At 43.7% G+C, this 17182-nt stretch overlaps 2 protein-coding genes across 10 annotated transcripts in view; both read left to right on the top strand.

Moving 5' to 3' along the window:
* The window catches only part of FGD5 (FYVE, RhoGEF and PH domain containing 5), a 141972-nt gene extending 128254 nt beyond the window's left edge, over window positions 1-13718 (top strand). For all 3 annotated transcript variants that reach the window (XM_035106525.2, XM_035106523.2, XM_035106522.2), the window contains exons 15-21: window positions 1816-1915; window positions 4097-4234; window positions 4820-4922; window positions 5593-5723; window positions 7845-7973; window positions 8337-8485; window positions 9567-13718. In XM_035106525.2, coding sequence (XP_034962416.2) covers window positions 1816-1915; window positions 4097-4234; window positions 4820-4922; window positions 5593-5723; window positions 7845-7973; window positions 8337-8485; window positions 9567-9603 — 787 coding nt within the window. In that variant the 3' untranslated portion in view covers window positions 9604-13718. The remainder of the gene's footprint in view (window positions 1-1815; window positions 1916-4096; window positions 4235-4819; window positions 4923-5592; window positions 5724-7844; window positions 7974-8336; window positions 8486-9566) is intronic.
* A 1205-nt stretch (window positions 13719-14923) lies between these two features.
* The window catches only part of NR2C2 (nuclear receptor subfamily 2 group C member 2), a 44647-nt gene continuing 42388 nt past the window's right edge, over window positions 14924-17182 (top strand). For all 7 annotated transcript variants that reach the window (XM_060271387.1, XM_060271386.1, XM_035106529.2 and 4 more), the window contains exon 1: window positions 14924-15283. The gene's annotated coding sequence lies outside the window, so the exon portion shown is untranslated. The remainder of the gene's footprint in view (window positions 15284-17182) is intronic.

Genomic DNA, 17182 nt, shown 5'->3' with positions numbered 1-17182 from the left:
TTTCTTCCACAAAAGATAAACTAGTCTCAGATGTCTTTGCCTGATACCGCACACAAGAGCACAGGCTGGAGAGATAACAGGGGCAATGCTGCAGGCCCAGATCTGATGCTAGTGGTGATTTTATACAGAAACTAAAGAGCAGGTCACATTAAGATGTTGTTGCTGCTGCTGCTGTTAATTTCTATTTATTGTCTATGCCCACCACAAATTTCCAGGGTTGGTTACAGCAATTTAAAACACAGCATTAAAACCAGTGTAAAATGGAATACAGTCACAGTGGGTCCTAAAATACATGTATCTCAAGGGTCAATTCTTTGTAAAGGTCAGAGGGCTCAGAACTGCACACTCACTGAGGAGCAAAGTCACCAGCATCCTACATGCTTTTGATACAAAATTCCCTTGGTCTAAATTTGGAGTTTTTTTTTTTTTGCAAAGGGGAACTTAATTTAACTTCTTGTAATAACCATTGGTCTCATTCCCTGCCAGTGGTTACACCAACCAAACTGCAACGTTAGTATCGTGCAACCCAGCAGTACTTTATAAAATCTAGGACTTCTGACTGAAATGCAGAACTCTTCAAATGGCATTTCACACGAGACTAGAAAGAAGCGGGAATGCAGCGCAGGAGGGATTAGGCGATCAACCCTTTATAGATGCTCTTCAGCTTGACACCTTGGCTCTCCTTTAACCCTCGCCCACTCTTAACTCTCTTAAGGCTGCTCAGCCTACAAGCTGTAATTTCTGCTTCAGGCACTTGCTGTCTCTCAACTTCAAGACAGAGGGAGATTTGTAGCACCAGCAAGACAAAACTTCCAATGGAGCAGGGTTTTGTGACCACTGAGTCATTTTCTCACAACTAGATGAGAGGGCAGGAAATTCATAATTAGATCGTCCATGTTTTGGGGGGGGAAAGCAAATGCAGTTTTGCTGGGAAGGGGATTCAGCTCTGATCCATGGCACTGGAGGAGAGGGGTCCTTAGGGCTCATCCAGGAAAAACCCCGGTTTAGCACTGAATTGGAACCAACAGCAATCAAGTTTCCGCAGTTTGTCATTTGTTCCAATTTAGCACCAAAGAGCAGGTTTTCTGGGGGAAAGCAGCGGGACAAAGGCAAAGCCACTTGGGTCCAAAACTGCTCAGACCTGTGCTTTCTAGGCATGGGACAAGCAGAAGTGCGGACAAGCCCTGACTTGCACATATTTTTTGTGCTCTAAATCTATTTCTTCACACACTACCTGCCTTCAGCTGCTATTTGCCCTATGGGGCAAATACAGATACCCATATGCCAGTTGCAGAGGGCCAATTCCTACTGAAGTCCTGGCAAAGCAGGTGGAATAGTTTTAACTGCCTAAGAATTGCTCTCTGGAAGCTTTTCATAGTGCAACAGTGACCTCTAATGATCAGCCTGCAGAAGTATGAGTTTACTGCTCTTGCATGCAAGTTTTGGAGTTGTCATTTTTTGCAGCCTTGACATGTCGTTGGTATCAGAAATGTATTTTTCCCAAGGGAAATCCAGCAAGTATTTTTGTAAAACAAAAATGTGTTTTCTACGACTCATTTGTTGTTGTTGTTTTTTAATTGATTTGTATGTGACATAACCCATTGCAAATTAAGACTCTTTTCGAAGCACCCCAAATCAATGCAGATTTCCTCTGCTGAAGGGCACATGGACAGACTGTCATGAATGGGAGGGCTTTGCATGACCTCCATGGACAGCCAGAAGAAGAGCAAGGGAAAGGAATCTTAAGGACAACATTGTGCCGTCAAGAAACAGGATGCCTAACTCTGACCGAGTTGCTTGCATTTCTCTCCACAGCTCATGCTCTGAAAGGGACGAGTGGTACAGCTGCATCAGTAGATGTATCCCGGATGACTACAGAGTTCACACTGCAGCTGCCTTTCACAACAGTGTTGAAGTAAGAGCAGGTTCCAGTGGCTTGTCTGACCTATTTGAGTAGGTTTAAGAAAACCCTCCATGAGCTAGGGACTTCCCTTGCATGTGAAGAAAGGCTCCAGCGGATTGAGCGGACAAGACCAATAGTGGGTCCAATGGTCAAGAAGGAAGTTTTCTGCACGTACTGTAGAGAGAAGTGAGAGGCAGATGGGGCTTGTCAACCTGGGAAGGTAGCCCACCTAGGACAAGGAAAACTCTGGTGCTAAACCTTGCGGGTTATATTTGGGAGAGTAAACCCTACACAAATCTGGAGTGGAGTACCTAAGAGGGTTGGATGGTGCCTTGTATGCCTCCTTCTGGCAACTCCTGCAGCCCAGCTGGTGACAAACATATTGCTCTGCTTTCCTTTGCATGATATCAGTGTCGTCTGGCCAACGCAGGACCTCCATTCACACTGCCCAGGCTTGTGCCCTGGGGAGGTCACTTTGGTGCTGCTAATGCAGCGGTTTTACTTCACCCCTCCATTGTCTCTTGAGATAGAGGGATGCCAATGACAAGGAAAAGAGTCCCCTATGGCCAGGCATTTGGATTATTTTCATGTAAATTGCCCTGCCAAGGCTAGACAGCAAAGGTCACCAAAGCATGTGTGTTTAATATTCATCCATCATGCAGTTGCTCCTGGAATTTTAACATTCTTTCCAGTTTTATTGTTGTGCAATGAGATACAGAGGGGACTCCAGGTATCTTGCTGTAATGAGGCTAGCATTAGTTGGTGTTTTATTTTTTGCAGAGCACTATTATGTGGTAGTCCAGGATTCACAGACTAATGTGTGATTTGGTGGGTGAGTGGTCCTGCTGAGGCTGCACTAGAGGGCCTTTTGATTATTTCCAACCCTAGTTCTCTGTGCTTGAATGTGTTTTGTTTTAACTTAATTTAAATATTTATAACATGCAAGGGCAACAGACACTGAAATAATATTAAGCCAAAAATCACATAAAACAAGAAAGAGAACAAAACAACAATGCAAGATTCTCTGTAACTTGTAAAGTTGGCTTGAAAGATGTTTTGCAAGAACATAAAAAATAAATTCCAGTGCAATTCTATATTACTTCCCACTTAACTATCCCCCTTTCCAGATGAATCTCCCTGTATGCGCACCCTTGTACAAACTGAAAGCAAACTAGCATCTTGGGAACATTTTTTCTTTTAAAAAAAATCCTCTCGTTTTTTTAAAGAACAGATAAAGATTTGGAATAAGAACCAATGCATTCAATAAAAATCCAGGCTGAACACTAGATTTGGGGTTGTTAATGAAATTAATCCATATACAATTTGTAAGATGTCCTAAAACATCCTAAAGTGACAGTTTAGGACTGCTTCACATACAATTTCCTACCTAGAAGTTGTGTGCATGTAGACACTACTGTGTGCTGCATTCACCTCTTCATTTGCACATATAGCAAAATGGACATGCATTCACTCATAATAAACAATAGTGTGTATCTGGCCTAAGTGTAGCTTTACAACATATGCATTATTTTCTTTTAGGCGATCATAAAAAGTAACTTGTCTGGGTTTGAGCAATAATATGCCTCTCCGTTCAATTAAATCCTGTGGTAGTCGCCTGCTGTGAGCAGTTCTAGAGACTTCGTCTGGATTCTTAGGGTGAATCCAGAGGCAGCTCCCTACATGCAGCCATTTCATGCTTCATTTGGAAGCATGGGAAATATTATAGGGTGGCAGACTTTGGCCTCTTCTGACAATGGTGTCAGAAAAGAGGAAGTGACTCAAAGATGGTGCTGCACTTGCATGTTCCATTTGCCGGAGAAAAATATTTCCAAGACATCTCTGTCTGTATCTATTGCACATCTATCGCATCACTGTCTGAATCTACTGTTCTTTGAGACAGCATCATCCCAAATGCAACCACTCTTTAGAAGTCTGCACATAATGCACATGCAAAGCACTGCCTTGGAGGCACTGCCTACCCCCTCTACTGCCATTGCGAGAGAGATCAGGAAGCAGGACCCACCAGATCAGGTTTTTGTGGGTTGCGCATTTCATGCTGAATGGTGAAAAGACTGGGGCTAGCACTGAATCCCAATGCACATATCCGCCAGTGAGTATTTCAGGTGAAGCACAGCCTGTTCTACGTGGCAGAGCTAAGAATAAAGCCAGTGCATTTCTGCATTATATTTTCAGCTTCGGGAAAGGCTGGGAATGTCCTTGGGTGAGAGACCTCCAACCTTGGTACCTGTGTCTCACGTAATGATGTGCATGAACTGCGGTTGTGACTTCAAGCTCACGCTGAGACGTCATCATTGCCATGCATGTGGGAAGGTAATTCATGTTAAACCTGGGTGTTTTCACATATCTTAGCAACTAAGAGCGCTGTGCTCAAAATTTCTTCATTGCACCAAGAATTTTTCTAGCAGCTTATGACACATAGGACTTCATAACAGCATTGCCCTGTGCATGAACACAGCTGGGACTGTAGTCAAGCACAGATCAGTTTTACAGTGCTTCCAGAAGGCCTGTGGAGGCTGATCCCTGACATGGTGCTGCTGCTGCTGTTACTCATTTCAGAAGATGATGGGCAGGATGTAGCTTTATTATAAAGAACGATGAGGACAATGGCCACACATAAGTGGAAGATGACAATGTGGTTATATCCAGGAAATAGAATTAAAGAGACTTGTTTCATTACATGAGTCATCTCAACCTCTCTATCCTGTCCTCTGCTAAATGCACCTGGTTCCCACTTTAGGGCATATTGCATTGAGTGTTGGGTGAATATGCAGTGGTGGCAGTGATGAGATTGGATGGTCCTGGACTGGATTAGCTTTTAAGTCTCTTTTGGTTGTTTTCTATTCATGTCTCACTGGTCCACAGAATGTATACATACCATATCTTCTGTTCTTGTAGATTATATGCAGAAATTGCTCAAGAAATAAGTATCCTTTGAAGTACCTCAAAGATCGGCTTGCAAAAGTCTGTGATGGCTGCTACACTGAACTGAGGAGGAGAGGTGAGTCCTCTGTCCCTCCTCACATACCAAAAGCAAAAGGCTTCTTGGAGCGCAGCACTTTTTGATTATACTTTCCTGTGGCCATTTTGCCCCCATGACAGAGAACTAATTTTGTGTTCATCGAGCAAGATTGTGATTCAGGCAGCAGGCATGAGCTGGTTACTGCACCAGTTCTCTTTGGAGCAATTAGCTATACCCTGCCACTCCTGGAGGGAAAAATTATGCTGTGTTTTATGTAGGGTCAGTCAGTACACGAAGATCACATTTGTTCCCAGATAATAATATCCTAGAAGCTTTGACTGTGTGAAAATGGCCTTAATTACTGTGGGGTGTTTTTATGCATTGTTGCTACATCCTAGTCAGACCAATGGACTGTTGTGTAAAGAGTTTAGAGATCCGGTTTGGTGGTGTAGGTTGAGTGTTTGACTTGAACTGAGAAGCCCAAGCTCAGCTAGACTCCATCTTGCAATCTTGCCTAACAGGGTCATTCGGAAGGTGAAATAAGGAAATCTGTGCATGCTGTCCTAAGCACTCTGGAGAAAGGGTGGGAAACAATTGCAAGAAATAATAATGAAGTGCTTTGAGACTTGATCCGTTACTTGAATACAGAATAGGGTCGGCCTACATAGCAAATAATTATTTCCCCTTCTTCCTATATCTATTATTGCAGAGCGACCACTAAGTGTGAGCTTCCCTACAAGTTCATCCAGGTTTTCAGGCAGTGCCTTCTCTTCTGTCTTCCACAATATCCACTACTCATCCTTCAAAAGACAAAAGAAAATCCCTTCAGCTCTTTTGGAGGTAGGATCAAGGATGCCTGCAAAAAGGCAAGGAAACTAAAAGACAGGAATGCTCATGTTCTTTGATCAGTATTTGTAATTTTCTGCATTGCAGAAATAGCCTGCTATGCACATCACTTGTATCACTGTGAGCTTCTACTGGGATATGCTGTTGTACCAAGGGATATTCTTTAGTCCAGGCATCCCCAAACTGCAGCCCTCCAGATGTTCTGGCCTACAACTCCCATGATCCCTAGCTAACAGGACCAGTGGTCAGGGATGATGGGGACTGTAGTCCAAAACATCTGGAGGGCTGAAGTTTGGGAATGCCTGCTTTAGTCCCTTTCTAACACTAGAATGGAAACATGTAAAAAGTGGGGGGGGATTCTCATGTTTCCATCTGAAAATAACAATTAAAAGCATTTTTAAACAGACTTTACATACGCACAAACACCCAATATGGAACCATATTTTATTTTTCACTTCCTTGTCAACACGCTTTCTTGTCAAATTGATCACAACTGAGATGTATAAAAAAGAGGGCAGCATGAACAGATTGAAATGTCACAGGTTGCAACTTAGTATTGTCCCAAGTTACCTTGCCATGATCTTCTAGGGACAAAATTTTGTCCATTTTGAAACCAAAGCTGGTATCAAAACAATACTGCATTTTATTAGTAGTTATACCCAACAATCCCAGAGGGTGAAGCAGAAGCAAGACCCAGCTAGCCCAGATAAAGGGTTTCTCAGTTGAAACAGTTTCTCACTGTTAGTTTCTCACAGTCAAAAGAATATATGGACTCTGCAGTGGACTTTAGTGTCATTAGCTGCCTTGGGTATTTCTTATTTTTGTGAAATGAGATATATAAATGTAACAAATAAATATGTGTTAGCCTTACTTACTAGATTCACACTGCTAAACTTATCTGATTGCAATAAAAGCAAATAAAATTCAGATATATGGACATATTTCCCTTTAATTCAGTTGGAAGCCTTTTAAAGTCAAATAAGCACAGCAGTGTAGCTTTAAGGAATTGAAAACACATTTCAATGCACAAACATCAATAAAAATAAACTAAGTAGTCCATTTTCAGATGCAGCATTAAACTAGGGTTTACTGTTAGTGAATGAGCTTGCCCTACCTCATCTGGTGCAGTTGTGGGATCAGAAGCATCTGCTTCTGGTTTTAAACTAACCACAGCTCCATTATATTCAAACTCATGGGAACTGTGGTTAGTTCAAACTGTGGCTTTATCACCCTTGCTTGTTCACTTACCAGGGTTTAAGCTAACCACAGTGAGCTGTGGTTTAAAAATGGGAATCAGGTGGTTCTGACCTCATTGTGGCTGCAACAGAAGAGGAGAGGGGTGACAAAAGTGCACTAGGTTAAGGCTTGTGAACCCCTGCAATGCTAATAAAGACCAAACCACCCCTTCCCAACAAAGGACTGCAGTACAGTGACAAAATACATGTGAACTACAGCCTCTGTATGCACTTGGAAAAATATCCAAGGTGAAGCATTATCAATGTCATATGCTGTATTGCTTATTGTGGGGCTTCCTGCCAGAAATAGGAACTATCAGGTCAAGAGACACTAGCATTCAAGAGATGCCACTGTGAATATTACTAGGATAATTCACAAGAATGGTCATATACTCCAGTTTCATATCTTCCAACTACATGAGTGCCACAGCATGTTGTGTTTCAAATTATTAGTAGCTAGAACTCTCCTAATCAAGCAGCGTCGACATTACTTTCCATCTCACTGAAAAATGCTGTTTTGCCAAGTAAACATCACACTGTGCTTTTTAGTGTTCTGGACAACCACAGCCCGATCATATGCATGGTTATTCAGAACTGCTGTGCCTTATCCGGGTACACATAATCTAGCAGTATAAATGGGCAGCATGACCAAATATTTTGGAGCACACACATAGATTATGCAAAGGGTCCACTTGGTTGCAAAGCGGTATGCTTTTAATATTCTTGCTACCATCATGGATGCTTGTTTAAGAGGTATGTACATATCAGAATGGGAAACTATTTAAATCAGAGGAGGGGCACATTCTTGGTCCTTCAAATTAATCTGTTCCTTTCCAAGGCATTTGTTGTCATAAATGGTTTGGTTCTTGCCCATTTACAGGTGGCAGCTTCAGGAGAGGGCTCTTCTATCAGTGGCTATCTCAGCAGATGTAAGAAGGGGAAGAGGCACTGGAAAAAGCTGTGGTTTGTCATCAAAGGGAAAGTGCTCTACACCTACACAGCGAGTGAGGTAAGGTCTGCTGTCATCCAAGATCATTCTTAGGCTATCTATTGTGTACTGCACATTACATGCACAGAACTGGAAAGTGTATCTGGCACTGTTAACTCGTTGTCCCCCACCAGCATAAAATGGTTATTTTAAACCTGTAAGACACTTCAGGATTGTTAAAATGTGCCACTGAACTTCGCTATGATCGTCAAGTGGGACATTTCCAAAGATGGTTATCTGGAACCCAGCTTTGTTTATATTTTGCTGAGGCCCCAGGGCATACTCACATACAATGAAACGGGCGTACTCTTTCTCAGAGCTCAGGTCTCTGTGTGTAGCACTCCCTCCCTCTAAAGCCCATCTCCCCTTCTACACTGATTTCAGGATAAAGTCGCTACAGAGAGTTTGCCTTTGCTGGGTTTCACAATTGCCCCAGAAAAGGAAGGCGGAAATGTGAATGCAGTTTTCCATCTTTACCACAAGCAAACTCTGTTTTATAGCTTCCGAGCAGAGGATAACAATTCAGCACAGAGGTACTGAGTGTTTGATCTGCCCACGATAACATACTAACCTGTGGGGGGAAACACTGTTTGCAATGCTTCTAGCTCTTCTAATGTGCTCTCACTTTCTTTTCAAAGCTCTTTGAATGCTGCTAAATGAACACAACTGCTTTTGCATCAGCTTTACATAGTGCAATCTGTTAACACAAACAGTCCAGCAAGCATTAACCCAGCAACAGAATTGGCTTGGCCATGGCAAAGGGTCTGAGATGGTTTGGGTTGATCAGATGCAGATAGGGAAGTTCTGTGAAGGCAAATGAATTTCTGGTGTAATAATTGGGAGTTGCTCAGCCTAAGCATACCATGTTACTTGGGGCCAATGAGTATTATGTCTTGGTCTTACAATGCTGCTGTAATTGCTGTAATTGAACATACGTGGGAATACATATTATGTTAGGGTAGGTTTGTTTCCCACCAAACCATGAATGCTTGTAATTTACAGTGCAGACCTATGCATGTTTGTTAGCAGGCAAGTCCAATGGTGCTTTCTCCAGCTTACATTTGCCTGTAATTGTAGCTAGTCATAGGTTGGTATGGAAGCTATGCACTTATGCAAACACAAGTGAATGTTTATACAAATAAGGGATAGTGTGAATCCTATGGTGGAAAATGCATCAGGCGACGCATTCTAGTATTTTCCAAATTTCACCTGTGTGGCATATTATGTTTTTAATAATAATAATAATAATGTTGGAGCAATGGAACATACAAGCAGGTGGTTTACGGCACAATCCTACAAATATCTACTTGGACGTAAGGACCTCTGAATTCAAGGTGTGTAGAAGATTGCAAATCTGAAACCTATTTGTATCTACAGCTGTCCATACATTATAGCAACCATCTTCCATGCAGACAGGGAAGTGGGGAAGGTATCTGGCATCCTAGCTATAGTACAGGTGATGAAAAGCCTGTGTTGCAAACTGAACAATGTTCCTACAACCCCAAAAATCAAGTCTAGGCTATGCATCGTTCTGCGTATGCATTTTAACCTTTGCATGAGCTTTTGAACAGAGACATACAATAAGATAATTATGATTCTACTTTTTTTTCTTAGATGGATTGAAGCCATGGAGGAAGCATCTGTATTATAGCAGTTATCAACCAAGTGGACTTTGAATGAACACATTTATATTTGCAACAGCACTCTTCTGTTGGAAGAAACTGTATATATCCCCATGTGGCTAAACACACAGGAGAGAACTTGTATAAGACTATTTTGTTCCTTCCTCAAGCTTATTTCCTTACAGGTGGAAACCTTTAAAACAAGGAATATTTATGGTCCTTTTTTCTATCTCTGCAAGTTCAAGTTCATCCTTTGCTGTACTCCGCTCCCATATAATACAGTTGCATATTTTCAAGATTTAGAATAAATGTATGCATTATTTCTAAAAGATACGCTTAGTCACTCATAGCAACTGGTTCAGTCCTATTTACGCGAGTATCATCAACTTGTTTCTGTGTCAGCCATGAAACTGAAGTATGGTGTCCTAAATTTTCTTCAGATTACAGCTTCTTATCTAAAGAACTCTGGACTGACATACCACTAATCCATTTACAGTGCCTGGGTGAAACTGTGTCATGCTTATTGGAATTCCTGCCAAAGAAAGCGTGCATAAACCACACAATGGTAAACCATTTCAATGGTAAGGAACAAAAAGGTTAATTCAACCTGGCATTTACATAGATGGTGGGAAGTCTTCTTTCTTACCTGTTTCATCAGTCCTCTGCAAGTCCCAACCCAATTCTACTGAAGAATACATCCATCTCCACTCCAGAGGATGTTAATTCATTGTAAACCTTCACATAAGGTTGTCTGAAACTGATTGTATCTAGAATTATTAAACTGTTTTAATCGCCGAGGGCATTGGATTTTAAGTAGTAATAAGATTCATAATCCAAATCTAGTGTCAGCAGCACTGAACTCCAAAGGCAGAAAAAAACATTTTACTGTATTGGTGGCAAGACAAGGAAAGCTGGGGGGAAATACTCCATTCAGTTTACACCAGCTCTATACAGGCACTCAGGCTGCACCCACACCATACAATGAAAGCACTCTTGCACCACTTTGATGGCTGTGGCTTCCCCCCAAGGATCCTGGGAAGTGTAGTTTGAGCATTGGGAATTGTGGCTTAGTGAAGGGTCTCATAACAACCCTTTGCCCGTAGTTGCCAGGTTTCTTTGGGGGAAGCCATGAATATTACAGTGGTGCAGGAGTACTTTAAACATATGAGAGTCAGAGTGGCAATCTCTTACATCCCCATCTTCGATGCATGAAGGTCTTAAGGCACAAACCTGTTGTATGTGCATAGGCTCCTTGGCCAAGTTAGAACCCTGATCACGTAAACATCTAGAAACCTACAAGTCTAAGGCAGGCACCCTGCTTAAGACCTTTCCTGCAATGTGTAAGGTGGGAGAAAGCAGCAAGCACAAGAACAGGGCCAACTGCTGTTCATATGATGGCAACCATGTGCTTCTGAGTGCCTTTGGGGGGCTATTGCTTCATCCAAGGAAATATACGCAACTACACTCTTTAACTATGCCATTCACTTCAAGAATGGTGGCTGGTATTCCACTGTATTCTGCCAACAGAGCAAATGTAAGCATACTGTGGCCATTGCCACAAATGCTTCCTTGTCTAGCAAAAGAATTACAAAGATGTGCAGCAGCCATTACACCTCACAGTGTATCTCCAGTGGGTGCACATACTCATACTGCTCCATGGGTTTGCAAGCTACCTTGAATCAGGCTCTGACAAGTATTTAAATAGCCAACGTGGTATAATGGTTACCATATTGCACTAGGACCAGGATTCAAAATCCCACTCAGGCATGATGCTCACCAGGTCACTCTTTCTCAGCCTTACCTACCTCACAGGGTTGTTGTGAGGATAAAACCGGGGGATGGGGGGAGAGAAGCATATATGCCACTTTCAGCTCCCTGGAGGAAAAGAGGTGTATAAACATAACAAGAAATTAAGTAAATGAAAATGTAGGTGGATTTCACACAATGTAGCAAGCTGGTTATCGAGATGAGATACTGTCTCCCTCAATGCTCACTTGCAAATCTGGGCTTTGGTTCATTCTTTCAATCAGAGTGCATCAGTAGGTGATGGTAGCAGGACCCACATAAGAGGCTGATGTGATGTCATAAAGTCAGGTAATAAGGCCAGTAACACAAATAAACATCACACTGCTTTTAGAAAAGCAGTCTCTCTTAAAGCCTAGAGAAGCATTTTAGAACTCCAGTGGCAGAACATACTAAAACTGGATTGCTCTTTCAAGGGTTTTTATGAGGATGGGCCTCATTTTAAAGCCACTGAAACTACCAGAGGGAAGCCATGTTTTAAGTATGGTACCCATTGATCCAAAGGGTTTGTGCACCATTTTGCTTGAAAAGCTGTGTTTTATACCCAAGTAATGGAGAGGGGAAGGCATAGTATTGCACTAAAGTGACATAGCCTAATGCTGCATTACCAAATAACTGTTTAGGTTAGGGATTTTAAGCATTGTGCTAATCAAATATGATAATCCATGTGGATATTGCATTGTCAATACTATCAGTTCTACCATAGACAATACACTGCTGCACATTTCTGTGCCAGGCCTTTATTTCAAATGCTTATTGTGAGATCTTTTAGGCAAGCAAATCCAAGTAGGACTTGGACCTTAGTGGCAGTCTTTGTGACACACAGCATCTTGTGGTATCTTTCAGGAAAGGAGATTTTCATTCATTTTTAAAGTTGCCTTCAAAAATTTCAGATGTACAGTAAAGTACATTTTTGTTAAATAATAATAATAACCTTAGTATTTATATTATGTTCTCTGACCTGAACTCCTAATTAGACTTTTGACTGGGTTAGATCTTCCCCCATTTGTATAAAGGTTCACACGGATTCAAACACACAATTATTTGTTGTGTTTCAATAATCTATGTGTTTTTGGGGAGGAAATCAAAAACACAGTAACATGGATTTGTTACTTCACTATCAAGTTTTCTATTTCATAGAGCAGATAGTATATAAAAATGAAGTATGAAAACACAACTTTCACATTACCTTCAAATAAAAGTTAACTTTCAGTCACTCATATTTCCGTTTACAAATTTGGCTTTGTTAAAATCATACTATTATGAAATGGGGGTGCAGAAGGGGGGGAAAATTGCACTGACAGGAACAGAATGTTAAATACCAAATGTAACAAACTAACAGTGCAACCCTGTCTACTCAGAACTAAGCCTGATTGAGTTCAGTGGGACTGACTCCCAGGTTAAGACTGCAACTTAGTGGAACCGCGGGTTACGTAGCATCCTCCTTACAAATGCTTCGGGTAACGAGCTCCACTAACCTGGAAGTAGGTCTCCTGGTAGCGAACTCTGCCCCGGGATGCGAACGGAAGTCGTGCCCCAGTGGCACGGCAGCAGCAGGAGGCCCCATTAGCAAAAGCGTGCTTCATGTTAAGGGTTCCGGGTTAAGAACGGACCTCCGGAACGAATTAAGTTTGTAACTGGAGGTACCACTGAACTTGGTAATAAGTTCTACTGAACTTAGCGGGGCTTATTTCTGAGTAGACAGATATAGGATTGCACTGTAAGTAACAATGTTTTTGCTTTGGTTTGTTTTTTTAAAAAAAATGGACTACAGAATAACAGTATTATGATATTTTGGTGCTAGCATTTAACTACTGCTGTAAGAAGTCTGCAAAGGAACAAACAACTACTCAAATTTCATTGTAAAAATACAGTAATTACTTAGTTCTTGTTTTAAGAAACATGGAAAAATAAAATGAGAAAATACCAGGTCCCTAGGAATTTGTTGCCATTTCTTCTTGGTTTGGAGTTACATAGGTTAATGTACATAATGTACACAAAACTTTCCAAAGAAAGCAATAGGTGATATAGGGAAACATTTCCCCTCATTGTTAAAATTCTGTGGTACCCACTACTAGATTAAAAAACTTTAAAAACTGGTTTATTCAAAATTTACATTAGAAATCACAACGCATGCCTCTCACCTACTGATAGACAGGAAAGAGGCAGGACGCTAACGATAATATCTATAGATATGCTACTTAGAAAGCCACTTTACAGATTGACAGATAAAAAGGCAGCATAGCCTTTTTAGGTGCCCTCTTAAATGCCCTGGTAGCCACACCTCCAAGTGCTCCTAAAACTTATCTTAAGAAGTTTACTGAATGGGTCTCTCAAGTTTTTTAAAAAAACACAAAAAAACCATTTTAAAAGGTTTCAGACACAGTAAAAAACATGGCAGTACTTTTTAATGGGCCCATCTAAGATGCAGAAAACTTCTGCTGATCCAAAATAGGGCAAGCTTGTTTCCTGGGACTGGCCAATACAATCAACCTATTACTTTGCCATCTGTACAGGCTTACAGTCAGTTTCCAGGCACAATTTAAAGCTCTGCTGTTAACATTTAAAGCTCTAAGCTGGTACTTCCCAACTGGTGGTCCGTGGGCTGCAGGGGGTCCAAGTAACCCGCCCAGGGGGGTTGTGGCACCATTCACGCAACAAAAAGCACCATAGAGATATCAAACTTTTCAAAAGTCCATGGCTTTGGCTTTTGAAAAAACAGGGGGACTGCCCTACTTGGGAACCACTGCTCAATGACAGGATACCTGAAGGGGTCAGCAAACTTTTTCAGCAGGGGGCTGGTCCACAGTCCCTCAGACCATGTGGTGGGCTGGACTATATATTTTTTTGGGGGGGGGGTGAACGAATTCCTATGCCCCACAAATAACCCAGAGATGCATTTTAAATAAAAACACACATTCTACTCATGTAAAAACACCAGGCAGGCGCCACAAATAACCCAGAGATGCATTTTAAATAAAAGGACACATTCATTCTACTCATGTAAAAACACGCTGATTCCCGGACCGTCCGTGGGCCGGATTGAGAAGGCGATTGGGCCGCATCCGGCCCACGGGCCTGAGGTTGCCTACCCCTGCCTGAAGAGAATACCTCTCGCATGCCTGACATCAGGACGCCCCTGAGGGGAACTTCTGCCCCTTGAGAGGCCGCATTCAAACAGCCGCGAGATACCGTTGCCGAGGATGGCGCGGGCGCCGCCCGGCGGTTGAGGTTATTTTGCCTGCGGCGTCGGGGTTCCTGGAGGCGCGCGAGGCGGACGGCTCGCCCGCAGTCCGTTACTCGGGTTTGCAAAGCACAGGCCGCGCGCATGGAACCCGCAGAGCTGGAATTGGGGGGGGGAGAGGAAGCTGTGTGGGATGAATTGGGGGGGGGGAGAGGAAGCTGTGTGGGATGGTACAGGAGGCACGCGGGCGCTCGAAGCCGCCGCCACCACAGGTAGCCCCTCCCTCTTCTCTGCCGCTTCCCCAGCTCCGGCCCCGCCTCATTAGGCGGAGGGGGTGGCGGTGGGGGGAAGAGATGGAGGGGGCCGCGTAATGCTGGGAAGAGGAAACGAGGGGACGCTCCCAGGCGGCAGAGGCGGCGGCAGCGGCGCCCGGCGGGGTCACGAACTCTGACCTTTCGGCACAAGACTCCCGTTCACCCCCCCCCCGCCCAGAAAATAATAATAATAATAACAACAACAGAGCGGCTCTCCTTTCCTCCCCCCCCCGTTTCTGCTCCGTGCAGGGCAAGACGTTAACCCCTCCGGTGCCGCTGCCTCCGCCTGCCTTTATCTCCCCCCTCACCCCACTTGACGGGCCCGCAGGGTGGGGGGGCAACCCAGGCCTGGCCGGAGACCCGTTGCGAGGCAGTCACCGCCGGGCTTGTTTGGCGCCAAACCCTGAGGTAAATGAGCTTCCTTATTCTAGCGGGTCGCAGCGCGCTTCGGGTTCGGAGGGGCGACGGTTCTCTCGAGGCAGAGAGGGAGGCGCCGAAACAGCGGAGCGTCCGGGGCGGGCGGGGGGTGTGGGTGTGCCGGCGGAGATCGGCGGGCTTCGGGCGCTGCGCCTTTTCCTTTCCCGGGGTCTACCGTGGCCGCGATGCCGCGAAAACTGCACCGGCTCCAAGTGAGGGAGAAAAGAAGATGGAGTCTGAGCGGGCGGAGGCAGTGGCTTGAACCCGACCCTTTTACCTTTGCCACCGGGAGGGCGGAGGGGAGGGGGCGGCGGGTATTTTGCATACGGGGCAGCCCGTCGCCATCTTAAGCGGACGCTTCCCCCCCTCTACCACTACCACCCGCTTCTCTCCCGCCCGCCACGCTCTGGGCGCCCGCGACCGGGCCCGGCAAGCTGCGGGCGAAGGAACGTTAGGGAAGGCGGGGAGACTAATGGCGGAGCTTTTGGACTTGGCTACCTGCCAACTCCGCCATCTTGTGCTTCAAGTGCCTTTTCTCCTTATCTCTCCCCCCCTTTAATAGGGGGGCGGAGGGGGGAAGTGGCCTGAAGGGCGGCCGCATTGGCCAATTATACACATTGTGGCGGTGGGAGGGCGGGCTTTCCTTTCCGCTGGCGACGAGAGCCGATTGGTTGGGCCGCGAGAATGCGCGAAAAGGGGTTCTGTGGAGGGCGACTCTATACCCCTCGAAAAATAATACTGTAAAGCCTTCGTTCCTGCCATCGTAGTTCCTGGCTGAATTAACCCCCCTTTTCCTCAGTTTATGACACAAAAACGTTGAACAACCGTATCCTGTGGGAACGCAAGGTTTAGGGATGTTTCTCTTGCCTAAAGCCAGTTCAAGAACATCGTTTTAATTGCGTGTCAGAGCTCAGACTGCAATCGTAATCTCGTTTACCTACGAGCAAGCGCCACTCAATTCAGCTGGACTTGCTTCTGAGTAGAGATGTTTAGGATTGCGCTCTTAGCCTGTCCCCACTAACAGAAATTTACCAAATTTTGCATCTGTGTTTCTGGAATGTATAAATTGTTACAACCTTAAGCCTGTGATGTGTACTTTAAAAGAATATTTTGTTGCAAGTACGTTTCAAATACTGTATATATTTTGAAAATGATTTTAGTATGTCACACAAACCCACAGAAGAATTCAGGAAAACGGATGCAAAGCATACTTTCCACAAAAGGTAACCTGTCACTAGTTTAAAAACAGGTCAACCCAGGCTGTCAATATTTAGCGAGAGGGTTCCAGTCACCAGCCATTTGGGTTTGCGCAATAAAAGTGAATTAAAGCTCTTGGACACAACAAATGCACTTTTAAAACCCTCATTTTTGCAGTTAGAAAAGTGACATGGAGAGGCACTAAAAAGTGTGGGGTAAATTGTTGATGTGTAACCAACCTCACAAGCAAATCAGAATGAAGACTTGTAGTCTTACAACTTTCCAGCAAACAATCCTGAACAACTGCTTAATGAATAGACCTTACTTACCGATACAAATAAACTTTGTGTAATCAAATGAGGATGAATGCTCAATAAACAAATCATTTTGAGGAGCTCATGGGCCACAACTATAGACTGAATGTGCTTTATTCCTTTAACCCATGTGTAGCCAACATGGTTTTCTCCATATGACATTGGACTATAACTCCCATCAGCCCCAGCCAGTAGGGGAGTGTTAGTCAAACAATATCTGGGGGTGCAACATTGGCTATCCCTACTTCAACCAAATGTAATTTGTAAGTTTAGATCATTACTATTACTATAATTAGTTACCCAGTTCCATTAGTGATGACACTACTAGGGTTGCCATATTTCAAAATGTATGTGAACCACCCTGAGACCTCTGGGTGTA

The sequence above is a fragment of the Zootoca vivipara genome, chromosome 2 (assembly GCF_963506605.1).
Source record: "Zootoca vivipara chromosome 2, rZooViv1.1, whole genome shotgun sequence".
Lineage (NCBI taxonomy): Eukaryota > Metazoa > Chordata > Lepidosauria > Squamata > Lacertidae > Zootoca > Zootoca vivipara.
Note: the sequence above shows the minus strand (reverse complement) of the source record. Positions and strands in the feature narration are given on the sequence as shown.